General features: G+C 38.4%; 1 protein-coding gene across 1 annotated transcript in view; it reads left to right on the top strand.

Moving 5' to 3' along the window:
• Positions 1–1554: 1554 nt before the first annotated feature.
• Positions 1555–23175, top strand: part of Satl1 (spermidine/spermine N1-acetyl transferase like 1) — a 34365-nt gene continuing 12744 nt past the window's right edge. Inside the window, exons 1-3 of the mRNA XM_057760700.1 lie at positions 1555–3256; positions 3302–3618; positions 15910–15961. Of these exons, the coding sequence (XP_057616683.1) occupies positions 1555–3256; positions 3302–3618; positions 15910–15961 (2071 nt within the window). The remainder of the gene's footprint in view (positions 3257–3301; positions 3619–15909; positions 15962–23175) is intronic.

Genomic DNA, 23175 nt, shown 5'->3' with positions numbered 1-23175 from the left:
TGGGGTGGGGTATTGAAGTTACCTACTATCACTATGTGAAGGACAATGTGTAATTTCAGATGTAGTAGTTTCTCTTTTATGAACTTATATGCCTGTGCATTTGGTGTATAATTGTTTAGAATTACAATATTCTCTTGGTGGATTTGTCCTTTGACGAGCATATAGTAAAATTTTCTCTATTTTCATCCTCAGTCTAGATATTTATTGACCAATTTTGTTGTTTTTAGTTCATTTAGGGATCAAGGCAAAAAATATATGTTTAGTCCAATGACAGACTTCTCTGTGTCTTTTAAATAGTTTTGGATTGAAGCTCTTTAGATATTATCATAGTTTCACCTGCTTTATTCTTAGGTCATTTGCTTAAAATACCTTTCTCCATCCATTTACCTGAACATGTCTTTCCTTAATAATAAGGTGTGTTTACAGAAATATAGATCCTGTTTTCTAATCCAGTCTGTTACTCTGTTTTTATAAAGGAATGAAAACCATTAATATTGAGAGTTATCAATTACTAGAACTTCTTGATTCCTGTTATTTTGTTGTTATAGTGTGGGCTTTCCCCTTTCTTTTGATTTATATAGTGTGGGCTTTCACCCTTCTATTGATTTACTGGTCTAGCCTTCTTCAGTAGGTTGCAGTAAGCCAAAGAATCATCTGCAAAGACAGGGATCAAAGACCAAGGGAATCCTCAGGCTGTATTCAGAGTTGTAATTTGTAGTAAATGGAGATGAGGTAGGAGGTACTGTGCCTACAATCAGACTGGTACAAGGATGGGGGTGAGGATGAAGAGATTGTAATAAAGGAAATGAAGTAGAGTAAATATCCCCTATCTGAACCCAGGTCTGGTGTGGTCACTGGAGATCCCAGATAGAGATGCTTCTCAATATCCTCGGCTCACACAAAGAAATGAGAATGGACTAGAAAGGGGTTGAGAGGGTCCACAGGAAGTGGGAAAGCTATGTCCACACCACGTTTCAGCAAAGTTCACAGAGAATGGAGGTAGGGTGGGAGGAGGGCTACTTGCAAGCATACTGCTACAGTGCAGTAGTGAGAATGGAAAAGCAGGTACTTGCTCTTTAAAAGGAGCAATGAAGCTGTAATCAAGCAGCCCTGCCCTGCCCCTACATCACCACTTGGAAGAGCAGTACATAGGCACAGAGACATTGGCATTGTGACTTCATCATTATGATGCAGTCCTGTGTGGACCAGGGGAGAAGTAAGGTGGTAATAGTCTTCAAGGATCATTTTGTTCTCCCTCTTTTCTGGCCTTTTGGCAGGGAAAGGCCAGATGGCAGGCTGAAATCCAACTAAGCTTGTAGTTGCGGTCTCTAGTGAAGTCAACTCCAGCAAGTCAGAGGATTCAATCACCTTCCTCAGGTAGTCATCTCTTTTTCCTATTCCACCATGACAGAGGACTATCTCCAAGTGTGAGTTGCGACAAATTGGAAACAGCTGACAACTTTTCATCACATCATTGTAAGTAAAAAGATCTTTTCTATCACGACTCTTACAGGCCAGTCAGTTGTTTACTAAGCTATCATCTGCCAAAGAGTCATGGACCAACCAGGCATAAGACAAGCAGACCAAAGCAAAACAGACATGAATCAAGCAGTTATGAGCCCACCAGATGAAAGTTCATACAATACAAAAGAACCAGGGCCAAGCCAACCAAACATCAACCAGCCAAGCATGAGCCAACAAGGCATGAACAAACCAGATGTGACAAGACCAGATGCAAGGCAACCAGATATGAACCAACCAGGACCAAGCATGGACCAGCCAGTCGTGAGCAAACCAGACATGAGTCAACAAGATTTGAGGCAGCCAGACCCAAGCCAACTGCATATGAAACATCCAGGCACAAGCCAACCAGGCACGAGTCAAGCAGGCCTGAGCCAAACAGGCATATGGCAGCCAGGCCCTACTCCTCCCAACATAAAGCAAATGAACTCACGACAATTGGGTTCAGCATATCCAGGCAGGAGATCACCAGAAATGTGGCAAATAGACCAAAGCAATCAGGAAATGAGACAATCAGACATTGTCCAACGAGACACAAGCAATGCAGGACAGAGACAACCTGACACATGGAAAACAGATCCAAATTATCCAGGAATGAAACAACCAGAACCATGGCAATGGGAGCCAGGCTCTCCAAGCTTGAGACAAACAGATGCATATCAATGGAACCCAAGCCATTTAGGCAAAAAACATTCAAATTCACGGCAAACAGGCCTACATCACCCAGTCATCAAACATTTAGAATTCAAAGAACCAAGTCCCACCGAACGCGGTACGAAACAACATGACACATCACAACCAGGCCCTCCTAGTCAATCAGGTATGAGACTGCCAAGCCCAGGACTACCAGGTCCCACCCAACCAGATATGAGACAATATGACACATGGCAATCAAGCCAGAACCAACAAGGCATAAAACAGTTGAGTACTTGGCAACCAGGCCCCAGCTCACTCGGCAAGAGATTGTCAGGCACATGGCAATTGGGCTTTAGCCAACCAGGCATGAGACAATCTGACACATATCAACTAGGGCCTACTCATCCAGGTATGGAATGGTCAGATACACAACAACCAGGCCCTAGAATACCAGATACAACACAATTAGACATGAAACAACTTGGCCACAGCCATCTAAGTGTGAAAATTTTAGATACACGACAATCAAGCCTCAGTCAACCAGCCATGGCAAAACCTGACACTTGTCAATCAGGCCTCAGCCAATCAGGCATGAAAGAGTTGGACATATGGCAATCAGGCACCAATCAACATGGCACTAAACAGTTGGATTCATGGCAATGGGGTCCCAACTCCCCAAGCAGGAAACAATCAGGCAAATGGCCAACAGGGCCCAGCCCTCTAGGTATGAGACAATTGGATTCATGGCAACCAGGCCCAAGCCAACTGGGCATGAGGTATTCAGACTCATGTCCATGGGGTCCATGCCACTCAGCCATGAGACACTCAGATTTATGGCAACCAAGCCAGTCAGGCACAAGACAATCAGATGCATGGCAAACATGCCCAAGCCACCCTGGCATGAAACAATTGGATACATGGCAATCAAGTCCCAGCTTCCCTGGTGTAAGACAATTATATACATGGCAGCCAAGCCCCAGTTGCTCAAATACAAGACAATCAGAAAAATGGCACCCGGGTCCTAGCAACCCAGACATGAGACAAACAGATATTTGGGAACCAATACCAAGGCAATCGAAGACAAGTGCCAGCCAACTGGGTACATGGCAAGAAGGCATGGAACTATATGAGACAAGTCAACCAGAAACCGCTCAATTAGATGAAAGCCAACCAGACACCACCCAACCAGGCCTAGGAGAAATGACACCATCAGAGCCAAGTCCAAGTCAGGCAGAGACAAAAGCCAGCCCATCAGACACTACCAGCCAATCAGAATCAATTCAAGTAAGCGAAAGTCAACCAAGTAAAAGTCAATTAGAACCAAGTGAATCAAGCATGAGTGATTTAAGTAAAAATCAACAAGAAATGCTCCAATTACCCATGAGAAAGACAAACTCTGTTCCTTTCAAAATAAGACCTGCTGAGCCTCAAGACTGCCCAGATATTCTGCGACTGATCAAAGTAAGGCTGTATTTTCTTAATTCTTAGAAATTAGGGCAGGGCTGAAAGAACAAAATGAATGCAAAACTTAAACAAAAGTCTAAATTTGAATCTAGCTCTGTTATTATGATCCATAAACCTTTACAATCTTCATTTTTCATATAAATCAAAATTATAGTAATTGCTACAAGAGATTGTTGTGATGTTTTCTTTATATTCAGAATACAAATTTTAAAAAATATGAGATTTGGACTTGGGAATATAGCTTCATTGGTAAAGCATATCCAGAAGTCTATTCATAGATATATCTCATGAGTCTAAAGAACTGAGAGAAAATTTCCTATGCACCTGTTCATTTTAATGTCTTTTCTAGAAACCATGCCAGTACAGTAAAGGTGACAATGTTGATCAGAACAAACTCTTATGCATACAGTATTGTTACCACATAGTTGAAATGTTGCAAAAGTATGTTTTTTCCTGAACTGTTGCTTTTCATGTTCTATTCCAACTGACCAAGACCATATAAAGAACACATCTTTATAAATGTGTACTAACTGTTATGGAAATGATATAATATGGACATGGTAGGATGCTAATAATGAAGTTATATTCTTATGTCTGGAATTTTTGGAAAAAAAATTAATAGTCCTTTCTCTTATTTAGGGCTACTATTGCTGTTATGAAACACCATGACCAAAAGCAACTTGAGAAGGAAAGGGTTTATTTGTCTTACATATCCCAAGCCATAATCCATTGAAGAAAATCAGGACAGGAACTCAAACAGAGCAGGAACCTGAAGACAGGAGCTGATGCAAAGACAGTGGAGGAGTGCTGCTTACTGACTTGCTCCTCATGTCTTGCTCAGCCTGCTTTCTTATAGAACCCAGGACCACCAGTCCAGGGATGGCACCACCCACAATAGTTTTGTCCCTCCCACATCCATCAATAATTAAGGAAATACTCTATAGGCTCACATGTAATTGATTAAATATGTACAGTCTTAAAATGCCTGTAGTCTAATCTTATGAAGGCATTGTCTCAATTGAGGTTCTGTCCTCTCAAATGATTCTAATCTGTGTCAAATTGACACAAAATGGTCTAGCATATTGCTTTATTTTGAAGAACTTAAACTTATTTCAGTTTTATACATCAGTATGACCTATTCAGGGGTAGAAATATTCTGTTGTATTCTTATACTTTAATATGGGAAGATGTAATATTTTCAGTTTTTGTGAATGCAAAATATATTTTAACTCTGGCTTTCCTGGACAAATAAAATAATGTAAATTAAAAAATAGTATCAATGGGGCTGGAGAGATGGCTCAGAGGTTGAGAGCATTGCCTGCTCTTCCAAAGGTCCTGAGTTCAATTCCCAGCAACCACATGGTGGCTCACAACCATCTGTAATGGGGTCTGGTGTCCTCTTCTGGCCTGCAGGCATATAGATAGACAGAATATTGTATACAAAATAAATAAATATTAAAAAATAGTATCAATGAAAGTTTGAATACAAAAGAATATAACAAAATCATAATAGTATAACAAATTTTTAAATTGTTTAAAAATCATACTAGTATAAGAAAAGTTTTTAAATTGTTTAATGTATAAGCACATATGTATTTTCATGTGACTGACGTGATTGGATTTGGCATTGTAAATTGAAAATCGATGCATAAACATGTAAGATTTTATTGTTGTATTTGTTCAGTTCATGTCTAGGCAGTCATTTTGGTGAGAATTTATGACTGTAACTTCTGACATTGCTAAGTAAGCAAAAAATATATGGGAGGGAATGGAGGGAGAAATGATGTAAATATAGTATAATCTCAAAAATAAACGAAAACTGTTTTCATAAAATTTTCAGAGCTAGCACAATGAAACTTTTGATAAGAAATATTAAATTCATAGCAAATATAAATTTATTATTCAAAGTATGAAATATTAATAATGATTTATATTGGATTGACATATATGGTTTACCTCTAGAAAAGGAATGCTCTGTGAGTTTAATTGCCTGGAATTTGCCAAAAGCAAGATAGTGTGTAAATATGAGAAGTAAACTTCTGAAGCTATTTCAAGAACAATGGAGTTCTTTATTTTTTAATAAATAATTTTAACATTTTATTTTATTTTAATTTATTTTTTAATTTCATTTTAAATTCTAACTACAGTTCTTCCTCCCACCTTTCTTCCCACCCTCCCCTTTAACTTCTTCCCCCAGCCCACCTCTTATCCACTCCCCACAACAGGTAAGGTCTCCTATGGAGATACAACAAAATCTAGCACATTAAGTTGGGGCAGGACCAAATCCTCCCCTCTGCATTAAGGCTGATCATGGAATCCCACCATAGGGAGTAGGCTTCAACAAGCTAGCTCATGCACCAGGAATAGATAGCTCATGCCAGGGGCCCCTCAGATAGTACAAGCTTCACCACTTTCTCCCACATATGGAGGGCCTAGGTCAGTCCCATTGAGGCTCCACAGCTATCAGTCTAGAGTTCTTGATTTTCTACCAGCTTGATTCAGCTCTCTCTGTAGATTTCTCCATCATGATCTTTACCTTTCTTGATCATATATTCCCTCCTCCTTCTCTTCAGTTGGATTCCCGGAGCTCAACCTGGTGTTTGGTTGTGGATCTCTGCATCCGGTTCCATCAATTATTGGATGAATGCTCTATGATGATACCTGGGATATTCACCAATCTGATTACAGAGGCCAGTTCAGCCAACCTCTCCAATACTGCTAAGAGTCTTAGCTAGTGTCATCCTTGTGGAGTCATGGGAATTTCCCAAGCAACAGATTTCTCCTTAACCACATAGTGACTCTCCCTATCAAGATATCCCTTTCATTGCTCTCCCACTCCATCCCTCCCCACCTCAACTATCCTATTACCTCATGTTCTCATCCCCTGGATATGACAGATAGAAATGAATCTATTTTCAATCTTCTACATGTTGACATCCAGTTATGCCAGTACTATTTGTTAAAGATGCTTTTCTTTATCCATTGCACTATTTTGGCTACTTTGTCAGCAATCAGATGTTCATAGGTGTGTGGATTAATGTTAGTGTTTGATTCTATTCCATTGATCTGTGTGTGTTTTTATGCCAATATGGTGCTGTTTTTAATTACTATATCTCTGTAATAGAGTTTGGAGTTAGGTATGGGGAAGCCTCCAGAAGTTCTTTTATTATGGTTTTTTGGGATGATTGGTATTTGTGAATTACTGTTTATAAAAAATTGTACTGGTACTGTTTCTTGTATATTGATATGTTAAATATTAAATGTGAGTGTTCCTACCTCTATTTTTGTATGAGTATGCTTATAACTTTGTCTATATTGTATTGATACATCTACCATATTACATTGTACATTTCTACCTCTGATACTATGACATTGTTTACAGTTAAAGATCATTGTCTTCATATATTGCACAGTTGTTTATTCTTTTAGTCTTCAAAGTTAAATAGGTATTAAAAATTATATGTTTGTCATATTTATTTTTAAGTTAATCAGGTCTTTTAGTTACATAGAGATTATATTTAGTATAGATAGTATGATCTTCAGCCTCTTCAAAGAGCTGTAAAAAATGGCCTTTAATCTAACCTAAAATTTCTGTGCCAAAGAGACACAATTACTCCTGGCAACACCACTCTGCTCCCAAGAAAACGTTGAGCACCAAAGACACTCCACTGGGAGGTTGTCTTCTTGACAAAACTGGCCTTTGGGTTAAGAAAAGCCCATACCTCAACTTCTGACAAAGATACAAAATATCCCTAAGTGGATAAAACAGGATTGTCTTATCTTGCCAAGACAGGGTAGGATAGTCCTAAGAAAGTTCCTTGCCTTTAATAATGGTATACCAGTTATGTTAGGCCTTAGCCAAAGTTGGTTGACTCAACATTGTAAACGAGACTTTGGGTGATTGCCCAGGTAGTCAGTTGTCTCTGTCAATTGTTACACATTTTGGATATCTCTCGATTGTTAAGTAATATTTATTCCCTTCTCAGATCTTTGACGGAGTTAAAGATTATATAATTGTAGTTACTCTCTATGTTATTTAGACTCCTTGAGATAAAATGTTTAACAAAAGTTTTGTTCTCAATATTGTTTGTTATATTTATTATTTGTTATTATTGTATATAGTTGTATTTGGTTTGGTTCTATCTTATTTAGACAAAAGGGGGAGATGTAGGGACATAGCCCCACCCATTGGGGGCGTGTTCGCCTCGGGCTAATATTTACGGATAAATCTGCCGGGCGTGAGCCCAGCAGCCCCTTTTTTCTTTTGCTCCGCCGCGGGAACCTGTGGTCCTGTAAGTCTATTTCCTTATTAAAGCTGTATATATCTATATAATCTGTCTGCATTCATTCACGCCGCCACAATATGGAATTATTTTAGCCATTCTAGGGTTTTGTTTTGTTTTGTTTTGTTTTGTTTTTGTCTTTCCGTTTGAGTTTAGTATTGTTCTTTCAATGTCTGTGAAGAATTTTGTTCGGATTTTGATGTTGCATTAAATATGTATAAGATTGTCATTGTTATTATGTTGATCCTTCCTATTCAAGAGTATGGAAGCTCCTTCAACTTTCTGGTAATTCTTAAATTTCTTTCTTTAGAGATTTAAAGTTCCTCTCATACTTATTACTCTAGCTAGAACTAGAACTAGTACTATTTTAAATAGATATGGAGAGAGTGGACAGCCTTTTCTTGTTCCTGATTTTAGTGGAATTGCTTTGAGTTTCTCTCCACTTAGTTTGATATAGGCAGAGCAGCCAGATTAGGAATATTCTGGGAAGAAGAAAGGCAGAGAGGCAGTCACCAGCCAGATGCAGAGGAAGTAGGGTGAGAATGCCTTACTGAGAAAAGGTACCAAGCCCCATGGCTAAACATAGACAAGAATTATGGGTTAATTTAACTTGTAAGAGCTAGTTTATAATAAGCCTGAGATAATAGGCCAAAGGTTTAAAATTAATATAAGCCTCAGTGTGTTTATTTGGGACTAAATGGCTGTGGGATCATGCTGGACAGAAACATCCATGTACAAATGGCACCCAAACATTTGGCACATAAGTCCTGAGAAAGTTTTAAAAAAAAGAAAGGGTTTTAGACAGACAAGAAACACAACTTCTTGGTAATCATCTATTTTCCATTAGGCTCTGTTTTCTGGTAGTAAGAAGAGGTGTAGCTCATATAAGAGAGACTTCCTGACTCAGTATTAGTGGCAAAATCCTTGCAACTCTTTTAAGAAGCTCTGCTACCAAACACTTAAATGGTATTTATAAGCTGCTGGCATCAGGCTTCTTGGTGGTGGTATAGACCTTGAAACTCCAAAGACTTGTGGCAATAAATATGGCTCTGGCCAATATCTCCACCATGAAGCTAGGCTCTCAAAAAGCTAAGGAATGGGGTGGAGTCTGCCACCAAAGCCACAGCTTTAATCCTAGCCGTATCACTTAGCAGACTAAAGATTCACATGGTCAGAAAAAGAGATATACAGTAAAGTCTGATTCAGACTAAAAAAAATCCTCTAAATGGTTTATAGTGTATTTGAAATATATATATATACATAGCTTGGAAGAGAAAAAAGAATAGAGAAAGTTCTTAAGAAAAAGAAATAGAGTAGTTAGGTGTGGTTCTTCACAGCTTTAATCCCATCACTTGAGAGGCAGAAGTAGATGGACCTATCTGAGTTTGAGGCCTACAGAGTTCCAGGACAGCCAAAGATATGTAGAAAAACCCTGTCTCAAAAAAACCAAAAATTAAAAATAAAAGAAATAGAGTAAAAAAACATATAAAGATGGAAAATACACAGAGCATCTTGATATTGTATGTTATTGTGTTGTCTTGGAATTGACTGCTGAGGAAGGAACAACAGCTCCTCAAAAACATTTGATTAGAAATTCTTGATTAATCCAACTTGCATATTTTGAAAATGCCTTGAATTCAAAATTTAAGTCAGAAGATACGTTACTTTGGGAAAGAGGTACCAGAAATGTGGATTCATTCTGGATTAAAAAAAAATCAGGTTTGATAAAGGAAAACCCCCTGAAAAAGCTGATAGAAGCAGATGGTCCAGATGACACAATGTCTCAGAGCACCACTGTTGCAATTTCTTCTGAGTTCTGCATCCAAAACAGCTTTAAGCCTGCTGGATGAAAGGATCCAGACTTATAGAATACTCTAGTCAGGACTTGACAATAATCCTAAATTTCTTTGGGTCCCCATAAGATTATCAGTGCCCCCAATCAGCAAAACGTAGCCTAGAAAACTATGCCCACATTCCCAAAAATGGATTAGGGATGTTTGTCTTTGTTTTGAGTGTTGGTTACAAGTTTTTATGAATAATGATCAAGAAAAAAAAGATAAACAAAGAAAATTAGATTCAGAGTTCTTGTTTTGAAAAAAAAAAACAGGAAATTCTGTGGGAACAATGCTCTTGTACACTGTAAAGATTTATCACTTGCATCAGTTTAATTAAACGCTGGTTGGTCAGTAGCCAGGTAGTAAATATAGGTAGGGCAACAAGACAAGGAGAATTTTGGGAAGAGAAAAGGCAGAGAGTCAGTCATCAGTCAAATGCAGAGGAAGCAAGATGAGAATACTTCACTGAGTAAGGTAATAAGCCATGTGGCTAAACATACATAAGAATTGAGAGTTAATTTAAGTTGTAAGAGCTAATTAATAGTAAGTCTGATGTAATAGGCCAAACAGTTTATAATTAATTAGGCCTCTGTGTGTTTCCTTGAGACTGAATGGCCCGAAAACTGGGTGGTACAGAAACTTCCATCTACAGTTTGATGTTGACTTCTGCTAGGTATATATTGTTTTTATTATGGTTAGATATGTTCCTTGTATACCAGGTATCTCTAAGACCTTTATTGTGAAGGGGTGTTAAGTTTTGTCAAAGGCTTTTTCAACATCTAATGAGATAATCGAGTGTTTTTTCTTTCACTTTGTTCATATGATGGATTACATTGACATTTATATATATTGAACCAAACATCCATCTCGGGATGAAGTCTATTTGGTCATGGTGGACTTTTTTGATATGTTTGTGGATTTTGTTTGCCAGTATTTTATTGAGTATTTTTTGCATCAATGTTCACGAGGGAGATTGGTCTGTAGTTCTCTTTCTACACTGCATCTTTGTGTGATTTGGGTGTTCATGTAACTGCAGCCTCATATAAGGAGTTTGACAATGTTTCTCGTCTGTTTATATTGTGTGGATAAATTTGAGGATTATTGGAATTAGCTCTTCTTTTAATTCTTGTATAATTCTGCACTGAAGCTTTCTGGTCCTGGACTTTATTTGGTTGGAAGACCTTTAATGACAACTTCTATTTCCTTAGGGGCTATAGATTGATTTAAATTGTTTATTTATCTGTTCTTAATTTAATTTTGGTATGTGGTCTCTTTCCAGAAAATTGTCCAGAAATTTTTAGTTTTTCCAATTTTGTGGAATACCGGCTTTTAAAGTATGATGCAATCATTCCATGAATTTCCTCAGTGTCTGTTTGTTATACCCCCCTTTTCATTTCTGATTTTGTTAATTCTGATGTTCTCTCTCTGCCTTTTGGTTAGTTTGGATAGTGTTTGCCTGTCTTGACTTTCTAAAAGAATTAACTCTTTGTTTCTTTGATTCTTTGTAGTTTTCTCTTTGTTCTATTTTATTAATTTTGGCCCTCATCTACTCCTCATGGGTTAGTTTGCTTCTTTTTGCTCTAGAGCTTTCTGATGTTCTGTTAATTTGATATTGTGGGATTTCTCCAACTTTTTAAGTAGGCATTAAGTACTATGAACTTTTCTCTTTGTACTGTTTTCATAGTGTCCCATAAGTTTGGGTATGTTGTACCTACATTTTCATTGAAACCTAGGAAATCTTTTACTTCTTTCTTTATTTCTTCCTTGAACTAAGGATGATTCAATTGAGCATTATTCAGTTTCCATGGGTTTGTAAGTTTTCTGGAATTTGTGTTTAAGCCATGGTGATCGGATAACACACTCAGGCTATTCCAATTTATTATATCTTTTGAGATTTGCTTTGTGACTGATTATGTGGTCAATTTTAGAGAAGGTTCCATAAGGTGCTGAGAAGGAAGTATATTCTTTTGTGTTTGGGTGAAATGTTCTGTAGATATCTGCTAAGTACATTTGAGTCTTAACATCTGTTAGCGCCCTTATTTCTCTGTTAAGTTTCTATGTGACCTATCCATTGGTGAGAGTGGGTTATTGAAGTCTTCCACTATTAGTGTGTGGGGTTTGATGTGGAATTTAAGTTTTAGTAATGTTTCTTTTACAAATTTGGGTGCCCTATTATTTGAGACATAAATGTTCACAATTGAGACTTCATTTTAATGGATTTTTTATGACGATGAAACATCCTTCTTCATCTCTTTTACCTTTATTTTGCAGTCTAAATTGTTAGCTAATCAAATGGCTACATGAGCTTGCTTCTTCAGTCTGTTTGGTTGTAAAGTCTTTCCCCAACCCTTTACTCTGGGAAACTATTGTCTTTTGTTGTGCCTGTGTCACAAGACCCCCAAACAATACCACCACAGAGCCAGTATCTGATGCAAACACAAAGGGTTTATTGAAGCAAGTTCAGCCTTGGGCAGTAACTCAGCACTCAGGAGACTGAGGACAGTCCTGAGCATTTACAGGGTAGGGTTTATAAAGGGAATAATCACAAAGGAAAACCACAAGTGGATCCCAAGCCTTGTCAGAAGGTTTTGAGGTAGCTGACACTTAACCTGATTGGTTGTGGCAAGGAAAAGTATAGAATTGTACAGTAGTAAAAAACACATCCGGCATGGTTAAGGCATGTGGTTAGTAGCTGTTACTAGCCATGTTGTTAGTGACTGTCATCAATAATACCCACATCAGTCATACACACGATGGAGTTCAGCTCATTTTGTGAACTTGGGATCACAAAGAGGGCATCAGATGGGTGGTCTTAGTTTATTTCAAATTTGACCATCACACTTTGAAGTTGAGGTATGTTTTTTGTATGCAGCAGAAGGATGGATCCTGTTTTCATATCTGTTCTGTTAGCCTGTGTCTTTTTATAGGTGAGTTAATTCTAGTAATATTAAGGGATATTAATGACCAGTGATTGTTAATTCCTGATATTCCTTGGTGGTAGTATGTGCATATTTCCCTTCTTTAGGATTTGCTGGTGTGGGATTATCTATTGCCTGTGCGTTTTGTGTGTAGAACTTCCTTGGGTTGGAGTTTTCCTTCTAGTGCTTTCTGTAGGGCTCGATTTGTGGATAGGTGTAGTGATATTTTATTTATGTTTTAACAAAATTTGCATGAAAATTAGAGTGCAGAACTAAGCCACTGGAGGCCAGGAAGTGATGTCACACACCTTTAATTCAGAGACACAGGAGACAGGCAGAGGGATCTCTGTTAGTTCAAAGCCATCCTGGGCTTTACAAGATTGAATCTGTCTAAAAGAGAAACAGATCAAACAAAGGTGATCCCAGCATTTGGGATTACACACTTTTAATCCCAGTACTAGGAAAGTGGAGACAGGACTAATATGGCTGGGTGAAGAGAAGAGTATAAGGTGGAAGGAGACAAGGAGAGTAGTGAGTCTGAGGTTTGGTGGAAACAGATCCAGTCTGAGGACAGGATCGCCCCTTAGGTCTGAGCATTGGTAGAGGTAAAAGAACTCTCTAATGGTTGGCCTCTCTGCTTCTCTTATCTTCAGCATTAACACTTATATCTGACTCTGGGTTTTTATTATGAAGATCAACTAGAATTCACGTTACAAATTGGTATTGTTTAAATCTGGTTTTGTCATGGAATATCTTGTTTTCTCCATCTATGGTAACTGAAAGTTATTTTGGCTATAGTTGTCTGGGTTGGCATTCATGGTCTGGGGCCTTCTGGGTCTCAGAGTCTCCACTGAGAAATTGGATGTTATTCTGATGAGCCTGTTTTTATATATTACTTGACCTTTTTGCTTTGTAGCTCTTAATATTCTTTCTTTATTACGTGTATTTTGTGTTTTTATTATTATGTGGTGAGGGGATTTGGGGGAGTCTAGCTTATTTGGTGTTCTGTAAATTTATTGTACTTTCATAGACATTTCTTTCTTTATGTGGGGAAAGTTTTCTTCTATGATTTTGTTAAATATATTTTTTGTGCCTTTGAGCTAGTATATTCTTCTATTTCTACCCCTATTATTCTTAGGCTTGTTTTTTTCATGGTGTCCCAGATTTCCTGTTATGACTTTGTTGACTTTAATGTTTTCTTTGACTGATGTGTTGGACTCTAGCGTCCAAACACCGAGGAGAAGTCGCCCCCAGAGACCACCTCACACACCACAGCTGATGCAAAATCATGAGAATTTTATTTATTCTGTCATGACAGGGTCCCTTAACATTCGGGAAGCTGAGAGACCTCAAATAGATAACACAGGCTACATTTAAAGGAGAAGGCCACAGAAGCAAGGGGGGAGGTTGTGATTGGCTTATTCAAAAGGGCTATTATCAATAATTGGCTGGAGAGCTGTTGCCAGATCAGATGAGGTAAGAGGTCATTTTGACCCTGTTTCCCAGGGGACTGAATCAAAACATACGTATATGGGTAATTGTTCAGGAACTGAGTACGTGCATGTGTAGCTGTTAGGTTCTTGGTTCCCAGGGGAGGAGGGGAAGCACTATGGCACGGAGGCTGAGAGAATTCAGAATTGTCAAAAATGTCTTAAAGTCGTACAATGACTCTCTTTTGTTTATCATATCTTCAATACCGGAGATTCTCTCCCATCTCTTGCATTCTGTTGGTTATGCTTGCACCTATAGGTCTTGTTCATTTACCCAGATTTTTCATTTCTAGAATTCCCTTGGTGTGTTTTCTTTGTTGCTTCTATTTCAATTTTCAAGTCTTGAACTATTCCCTTCACTTGTTTGATGGTTTTTTCTTGGCTTTCTTTGAGAGATTTATTGATTTCTTCCTATTTTTGTTCTCTATTTCTTTAAGGGAAATTTTCATTCTGTCTTTAAGGATATCTATCATCTTCATAAAGTGATCTTTTAAGGTCAGTTTCTTCTGCTTCTTCTGTGCTGGCATGTTCAGGTCTTTGTGTTATAGGACCACTAGGTTCTCATGCTATTATATTTCTCTTTAGGTTGTTGAATGTATTCTTGCATTGGAGTCTTCTTACCTCTTCCTCCAATCGGTACAGGCAGTATCTTTGTCTCTTGGTCAGATTGTTGCAGTCAGTGTTTGCATCTCAGTAATCCTCTCTTGGAGGCATTAGTGCAGGGGCTGTCTCTGTCTCAGGGAGCTCTGAGGTCACATGGGTTTGTGGGACTTGTAGGTTACAGGGCCAGATGTGGGGGAGGTAGGACAATCTGCCCACAGGAGCCTTGCCTGCTTATTGGCTACTGCCGCTGAGATGAGTGGGGGAGAGGCCCAGGGTTTTGTCCCAGGGCCTAGGGCCCAAAGTCTGGGCTATCCAGCTGGGAAGCTGGTCACTCACCTCTTGGTCTACTCTGTGTTGTTTCTGTCTCACACAGTGAAATTTAGAGTCTAGAAGTTCTCTACAGTACATATGAGACTGTGGTAGTTGAAATAAGGGGAATTTCAAATCACAGAAAAAAGGAGGGGTTTTTCAACTAATGGCATGGGATTGACAGTAGATTTGATGGTGACATTCTATTTCAGTGTTTACAATCACAAAAATATACACACAAAGCAATTAGTAAGAATGTAATACAATAAAACCCAGAACTTTGTAAAATTAATGTCCTCAACAAAAATTAACAGACAAAGAAGAACAAGAAAAAATATTTTATAACTTTTCAAGCATGAGATAAATATCACAAAAGACATAATTTGGATGTATAATAATAATATTAATAATAATAATACATGGCATAATTTTAAAATTCTGAAGTTACACTAGCAAAAGCTAGGCAAAAACATGTCACAAATTTTTCTGTAAAATAATAAAAATAAACATTGTGATTGTGACTGCCCAGAAACAAGTTTTTCTTTACTTTACAGGTTCCTACTGGACCCAAAGCTAGTAACCTAGAAAGTTAACCTTCACAAAACTGAGATATCAACTTCATCATGTGTCTGTTGTCTCTCTATAAGTCGACTATCATCTAGCTGCCAACTACTTATCTACCTAATTTGTGTTGCATTGCTGCTTCATATTTTAATTTCTAGATAACTATGATCAAGTCTGACTTCTTTTTTAACACATCACAGCATACCTGTTTATAATGTTCAATAAATATTTTAAATATTATAATATTTACTAAATCATCAGCTGAAAGTTTTTTCTACTTTGACAGGAATTGGCTTCCTATGAAGGTATGCAAGGAGAAGTAACATTAACAGAAATGGGTAAGATGTTTTCTGCTAATTTTCGAACAGATAAAAACTGTGAATGCATGCACACAGAATAAATACACAGAAGCTGCTGCAATTGTTACAAAAAGTAATCCTATTAGTAATAGTGAAATATACAATACACAAATTCCATGGCCTTTTCAATGTTCACTACTTTTTATTTCCCCTCTTTTTAGCATAAATGGATACATAATGGCTCGTCCTTTGTAGATATCATAGACTGTAAATGCATTTCAAAATATAAAATATGTATGACTGGTCAAAAAGTGTTATTTAACATGCAATATGTTAGTAAGAGCTTTGAAAAAAGTTATTTATGTTATATTTGATAACAAAATATTAATAGATAATGTAGAAAATTGTCATGAATTTGAACTTTTTACATAATAATGGGAAGGCTAAAAGATGGTGAAGCATCATGTTTGGCAAAGATCAAAGAAAGAAGGTCACTTATTAAACACTAAAAGAATCTACTGAAGAATAGTCGTTTAAAGTTGAATATTTAAGAATGTACATAATCTATTACGAACTCTCCACAAAAGAATTTCTTATACTCTTTGGAGATATTTTTTACTACTCTTATAGTATGTTATTTTGTTGAGATTTAGTTTCTCTATTTTTCCTTTTACTTTTTCTTTTATTATGCTTTTGTTGTCAGATAAATTTAAGAAAGCATTGCCACTAAAATGATTTCCTACATTTTCTTCTGACAGTCTTCTACTTTTACATCTACACTGGTGGTTATGATCTATTTCAAGCTATATTCTGAATATGATCAAATTAAGGTTCCAACTTTGTTATCTTATATATGGAAATATAGTTTTCATAAGATGGTTTATTGGAAAGTCAGTCTTTCCCTTAACTAATGGTTTTGGTACCTTGATAATAAATTGGTTATCCTTATAAGTTTGTATTTATTTCTTTTTTTCTTTCTTTTTCTTTCTTGGTTTTTCGAGACAGGGTTTCTCTGTGGTTTTGGAGCCTGTCCTGGAACTAGCTCTTGTAGACCAGGCTGGTCTCGAACCATATTCTCCAACTTTATTCTTCTCTTTTAATGTTGTTTTGGATATTTGGAGTTCTTTGGAATCTGTATCAATTTAAGAAAAAGGATGGTGAATATGGTCATTTGAATGAAAGTGGCCTCTAGTTTATGAACTGTTTAAGAATGATTAGGAGATAAGGCCTTTTTGGAGGAGGTGTGTCACTGGGGATGGGCTTTGAGATTTCAAAAGTGCCTGCCAGACTCAGTGACTCTTTCTCTCTCTGTTTGCTGCCTGTGGATCAGAATGTAAATTTCTCAGCTACTGCTCCAGAGTAGAGTGCCCAGTGTCATGCCTGTCTACTTCCCACCATTATGATCATGGACTAATCTTCTAAATTGTCAATTAAATGCTTTCTTTTGTAAGAGTTGCCTTGGTCATGGTATTTCTTCACAGCAATAAAACAATATCTAAAACAGAAGTTTCCAGGCACTCGATCATTTCTGGGATAGTCCTGAGCTCACCGTTGTTTAGAAGAATATTAAATATTCTGGGACTTTGAATGAGAAAAGTTGTTGAATGTTTTAAGTGGGACTTTGGTACATTGAATAAGAATGACCCCCATAAGCTCATATATTTAAATGCTTAGTGCTTAGTCACCAATGAGTGGCAATATTTTAAAGGATTAAAAAGATTAGGAGGTGTGGTCTTGGAGGAAGAATATCATTGGGAATGGGCCTTGAGGATTCAAAAGCCCAAGCCAAGACCAGTCTCTTTTCTCTCTCCTCTCCTTCCTTCTTCTTCCTCTCCTCCACTCCCTCCTTTCTCTTCCCCTTTCTCTCCCTTCCCACTCTCCATCTCCCTAACTCTGTCTTTCTCTGTCTCTCTCAGCCTGAGGATCAGGATGTAGCTCTCAGCTATTGCTCCAGCATCACCTATCTTATGTGCCATGCTCCCTGCCACACTCCCTGCCACACTTCTGACATGCTCCTGCCACGCTCCTTGCCATGCTCCCTTCAACGCTACTCCCACACTCCTTGTTACACTCCCTGCCATTCTCCTGCCACTCATTGCTATACTCCTGCCATGTTCCCTGCCACGATCTTGCCATGCTCCCTGACACTCACCTGCCACGTTCCCTGCCATGCTCCCTGCCATGCTCTTGCCACACTCCTACAATGCTTTTGCCAGGCTCCCTGCCACACTCCTTGCCACACTCCTGCCCTGCTCTTGCCACACTCTTCCCACGCACTCACTATACTCCTGCCATGCTCCCTGCTGCTCTCTTGCCACACTTCTTGCCACATTCTTTGCCACGCTTTTGCAATGTTCCTGCCATGCTATTGCCACACCCTTGCCATGCTCCTGCCACAATCTTGCCATGCTTCCTGCCACACTCCTGCCATGATCTTGCGACACTCCCTGCCACACACTAGCTATAGTTCTGCCACACTTCCATCATGCTCCCTGCCATGTTCTTGCCACATTCTTGCCATGCTTCTGCCACGTTCTTGCCACACTCCCTGCCATGCTCATTACCATGTTCCATGCCATGCTCCATGCCACACACTAGCTATAGTCCTGCCATGCTCCCACCACGCTCTTGCTATACTCCTGCATGCTCCTTACTACATTTCATGCCACTTTCCCTGCCACGTGATTGCCGTGTTCCCGTCACACTCCTTTTAATTATCTTTTTTTTAAGGAGATCTTAAAAGAGATTTATTTTTGAGAAAATTATGATTGAACAACTTTTACAATTTTAAAAATGAATGAAAGGCTAACTGAAAGCTGCTTACTGAATATTAAAAATAATCATCTCAGTAAGGGTTTAAAGAACTATTTTTACATCAGGCAAAATGAAGAAAGAATAGATAAGACATGTTAGTTTCATGGTGCTGAGTCTACTTTCAATATATGTTATTTCCCTCCACTTTATTTTTTCATATAAGAGTAAATTTTTTATTAAAACTTTCCGCCTCCTCCCTGCCTCCTTTTTCCCTCCCCCTCCCCCCAGTCCCCACCCCCACTCCCCTCCCCCTCCTCTTCAGTCCAAAGAGCAGTCAGAGATCCCGGCCCTGTGGGAAGTCCAAGGTCCTCCCCCCTCCATCCAGGTCTAGGAAGGTGAGCATCCAAACAGGCTAGGCTCCCACAAAGCCAGTGCATGCAGTAGGATCAAAACCCCTTGCCATTGTCCTTGGCTTCTCAGCAGCACTCATTGTCGCCCATGTTCAGAGAGTCCAGTTTTATCCCATGCTTTTTCAGTCCCAGTCCAGCTAGCCTTGGTGAGCTCCCATTAGATCAGCCCCACTCCGTCTCAGTGGGTGGGTGCACCCCTCGCAGTCCTGACTTCTTTGCTCATGTTCTCCCTCCTTCTGTTCCTCATTTGGACCTTGGGAGCTCAGTCCAGTGCTCCAGTGTGGGTCTCTGTCTCTCTCTCCATTTATCGCCAGATGAAGGTTCTATGGTGATATGCAAGATAACCATTAGTATGGCTATAGGATCGGGCCATTTCAGGCTCTCTCTCCTCAGCTGCCCAAGGACTTGGCTACGGACATCTCTCTGGACCCCTGGTAACCCCTCTAGAGTCAAGACTCTTGCCAACCCTAAAATGGCTGCCTTAATTAAGATATATATTTCCCTGCTCCCATATCCACCCTTCCTTTATCCCAACCATCCCATTCCCCCAAGTTCTCTGATCCTCCCCTTCTCATTTTTCTCTCCCCATCTCCCCTTTCCCCCATCCCACCCCACCCCCCAGTTCCCAATTTTTGCCCAGCAATCTTGTCTACTTCCAATATCCAGGAGGATAACTATATGTTTTTCTTTGGGTTCACCTTCTTATTTAGCCTCTCTAGGATCATGAATTATAGGCTCAATGTCCTTTATTTATGGCTAGAAACCAGTTATGAGTGAGTACATCCCATGTTCATCTTTTTGGGTCTTGGTTACCTCACTCAGGATAGTGTTTTCTATTTCCATCCATTTGCATGAAAAATTCAAGAAGTCATTGATTTTTACCACTGAGTAGTACTCTAATATGTATATATTCCACACTTTCTTCATCAATTCTTCCATTGAAGGGCATCTAGGTTGTTTCCAGGTTCTGGCTATTACAAATAATGCTGCTATGAACATAGTTGAACAAATACTTTTGTAGTATGATAGAGCATCTCTTGGGTATATTCCAAAGAGTGGTATTGCTGGGTCCTGGGGTAGGTTGATCCCAAATTTCCTGAGAAACTGCCACAGTGCTTTCCATAGTGGTTCCACAATTTTGCATACCCACCAGCAATGGATGAGTGTACCCCTTACTCCACATCCTCTCCAGCAAAAGCTATCATTGGTGTTTTTGATTTTAGCCATTCTGACAGGTTTAAGATGGTATCTCAAAGTTATTTGATTTGCATTTCCCTGATTGCTAAGGAGGTTGAAAATGACCTTAAGTGTCTTTTGGCCATTTGAACTTCTTCTGTTGAGAATTCTCTGTTCAGTTCAATGCCCCATTTTTTAATTGGGTTAATCAGCATTTTAAAGTCTAGTTTCTTGAGTTCTTTATATATATTGGAGATCAGACCTTTGTCTGTTGTGGCGTTGGTGAAGATCTTCTCCCAGTCAGTGGGTTGCCTTTTTGTCTTAGTGACAGTGTCCTTTGCTTTACAGAAGCTTCTCAGTTTCAGGAGGTCGCATTTACTCAATGTTGCCCTTAATATCTGTGCTGCTGGGGTTATATGTAGGAAGTGGTCTCCTGTGCCCAAGTGTTGTAGAGTATGTCCCACTTTCTCTTCTATCAGGTTCAGTGTGTTCAGACTGAAATTGAGGTCTTTAATCCATTTGGACTTGAGTTTTGTGCATGGTGATAGATATGGATCTATTTTCATTCTTCTACAGGTTGACATCCAGTTATGCCAGCACCATATGTTGAAGATGCTCCTTACTTCCATTTTATACTTTTAGCTCTTTAATGAAAATCAGGTGTTCATAGGTTTGTGGGGTAAAATCCGGGTCTTCTATTCAATTCCATTGGTCAACTTCTCTGTTTTTATGCCAATACCAAGCTGTTTTCAATATTGTAGCTCTGTAATAGTGTTTGAGGTCAGGGATGGTAATGCCTACAGATGTTCCTTTTTTGTATAAGATTGTTTTGGCTATCCTGGGCTTTTTGTTTTTCCATATAAAGTTGATTATTGTCATCTCAAGGTCTGTGAAGAATTTTGAGGGCATTTTAATGGGGATTGCATTGAATCTATAGATTGCTTTTGGAAGAATTGCCATTTTTACTATGTTGATCCTCCCAATCCAAGAGCAAGGGAGATCCTTCCATTTTCTGGTATCCTCTTCAATTTCTTTCTTCAAAGACTTAAAGTTCTTATCAAATAGATCCTTCACTTCCTTGGTCAGAGTTACCCCAAGATATTTTATGCTATTTGTGGCTATCGTGAAGGCTGATGCTTCTCTGATTTCCCTCTCTGCACCCTTATCCTTAGTGTATAGGAGGGCAACTGATTTTATGGAGTTGATCTTGTATCCTGCCACATTACTAAAGGTGTTTGTCAGCTGTAGGAATTCTTTGGTAGAGTTTTTGGGGTCGCTTATGTATACTATCATATCATCTGCAAATAACGCAAGTTTAACTTCTTCCTTTCCAATTTGAATCCCCTTGATCTCCTTATGTTGTCTTATTGCTATTGCTAGAACTTCAAGCACTATATTGAAGAGGTATGGAGAGAGTGGACAGCCTTGTCGTGTCCCTGATTTTAGTGGGATAACTTTGAGTTTCTCTCCGTTTAATTTGATGTTAGCTGTCGGCTTTTTGTAAATAGCTTTTATTATATTTAGGTATGACCTTTGTATCCCTAATCTCTCCAAGACCTTTATCATAAAAGGGTGTTGAATTTTGTTAAATGCTTTTTCAGCATCTAATGAAATGATAATATGGTTTTTTTCTTTCAGTTTATTTATATGTTGAATTACATTGATAGATTTGCGTATGTTGAACAAGCCCTGCATCAAGTAGGATGAAGCCTACTTGATCATAATGGATAATTTTTCTAATGTGTTATTGAATTCGGTTTGCCAGTATTTTATTAAGAAATTTTGCGTCGATGTTCATGAGTGAGATTGGCCTGTAATTCTCTTTCTTGGTTGGGTCTTTGTGTGGTTTTGGTATCAGGGTAACTGTAGCTTCATAAAAGGAGTTTGGCAATGACTCTTCTGTTTCTATTTTGTGAAATACATTAAGGAGTATAGGTATTAGCTCTTCTTGGAAGTTCTGGTAGAATTCTGTGTTGAAACCGTCTGGTCCTGGCCTTTTTTTTGGAAGGGAGGTTTTTGATAACAGTTTCTAATTTTTTGCTACTAACAGGTCTATTTAGATTATTCACCTGGTCTTGATTTAACTTTGGTATATGGTACTTATCTAAAAAAAAGTCCATTTCTTTTACATTTTCCAGTTTTGTGGCATATAGGCTTTTGTAGTAAGATCTAATGATTCTCTGAATTTCCTCTGTGTCTGTGGTTATGTCCCCCTTTTAATTTCTTATCTTGTTAATTTGTGTGTTCTCTCTCTGTCTTTTGATTAGTTTGGATAGGGGTTTGTCGATCTTGCTTATTTTCTCCAAGATCCAACTTTTTGTTTCATTGATTCTTTGGATTGTTTTCTGTGTTTCTATTTTGTTGATTTCAGCCCTAAGTTTGATTATTTCCAGTCTTCTACTCCTCCTGGGTGATTTTGTTTCTTTTTTTTCTAGAACTTTCAGGTGTGCTGTTAAGTCTCCAATGTGTGCTTTCTCCGTTTTCTTTAAGTGGGCACTTAGTGCTATGAACTTTCCTCTTAGCACTGCTTTCATAGTGTCCCATAGGTTTGAGTATGTTGTCACTTTATTTTCATTAAATTCAAGGAATATTTTAATTTCTTTCTTATTTCTTCCTTGACCCAGGTGTGGTTCAGTAGTTGACTGTTCAGTTTCCATGAATTTGTCGGCTTTCTGGGGATAGCATTGTTGTTGAATTCTAACTTTAATCCGTGGTGATCTGATAAGACACAGGTGGTCACTAAATTTTTTTTTGTATCTGTGGAGGTTTGCTTTGTTACTGAGTATGTGGTCAATTTTTGAGAAGGTTCCATGAACTGCAAAGAAGAAGGTATATTCTTTCCTATTTGGGTGGAATGTTCTATAGATGTCTGTTAAGTCCATTTGTTTCATTACCTCCATTAATTCTCTTATT

This window comes from Chionomys nivalis, chromosome X, assembly GCF_950005125.1.
Source record: "Chionomys nivalis chromosome X, mChiNiv1.1, whole genome shotgun sequence".
Classification (NCBI taxonomy): Eukaryota; Metazoa; Chordata; class Mammalia; order Rodentia; family Cricetidae; genus Chionomys; species Chionomys nivalis.
Note: the sequence above shows the minus strand (reverse complement) of the source record. Positions and strands in the feature narration are given on the sequence as shown.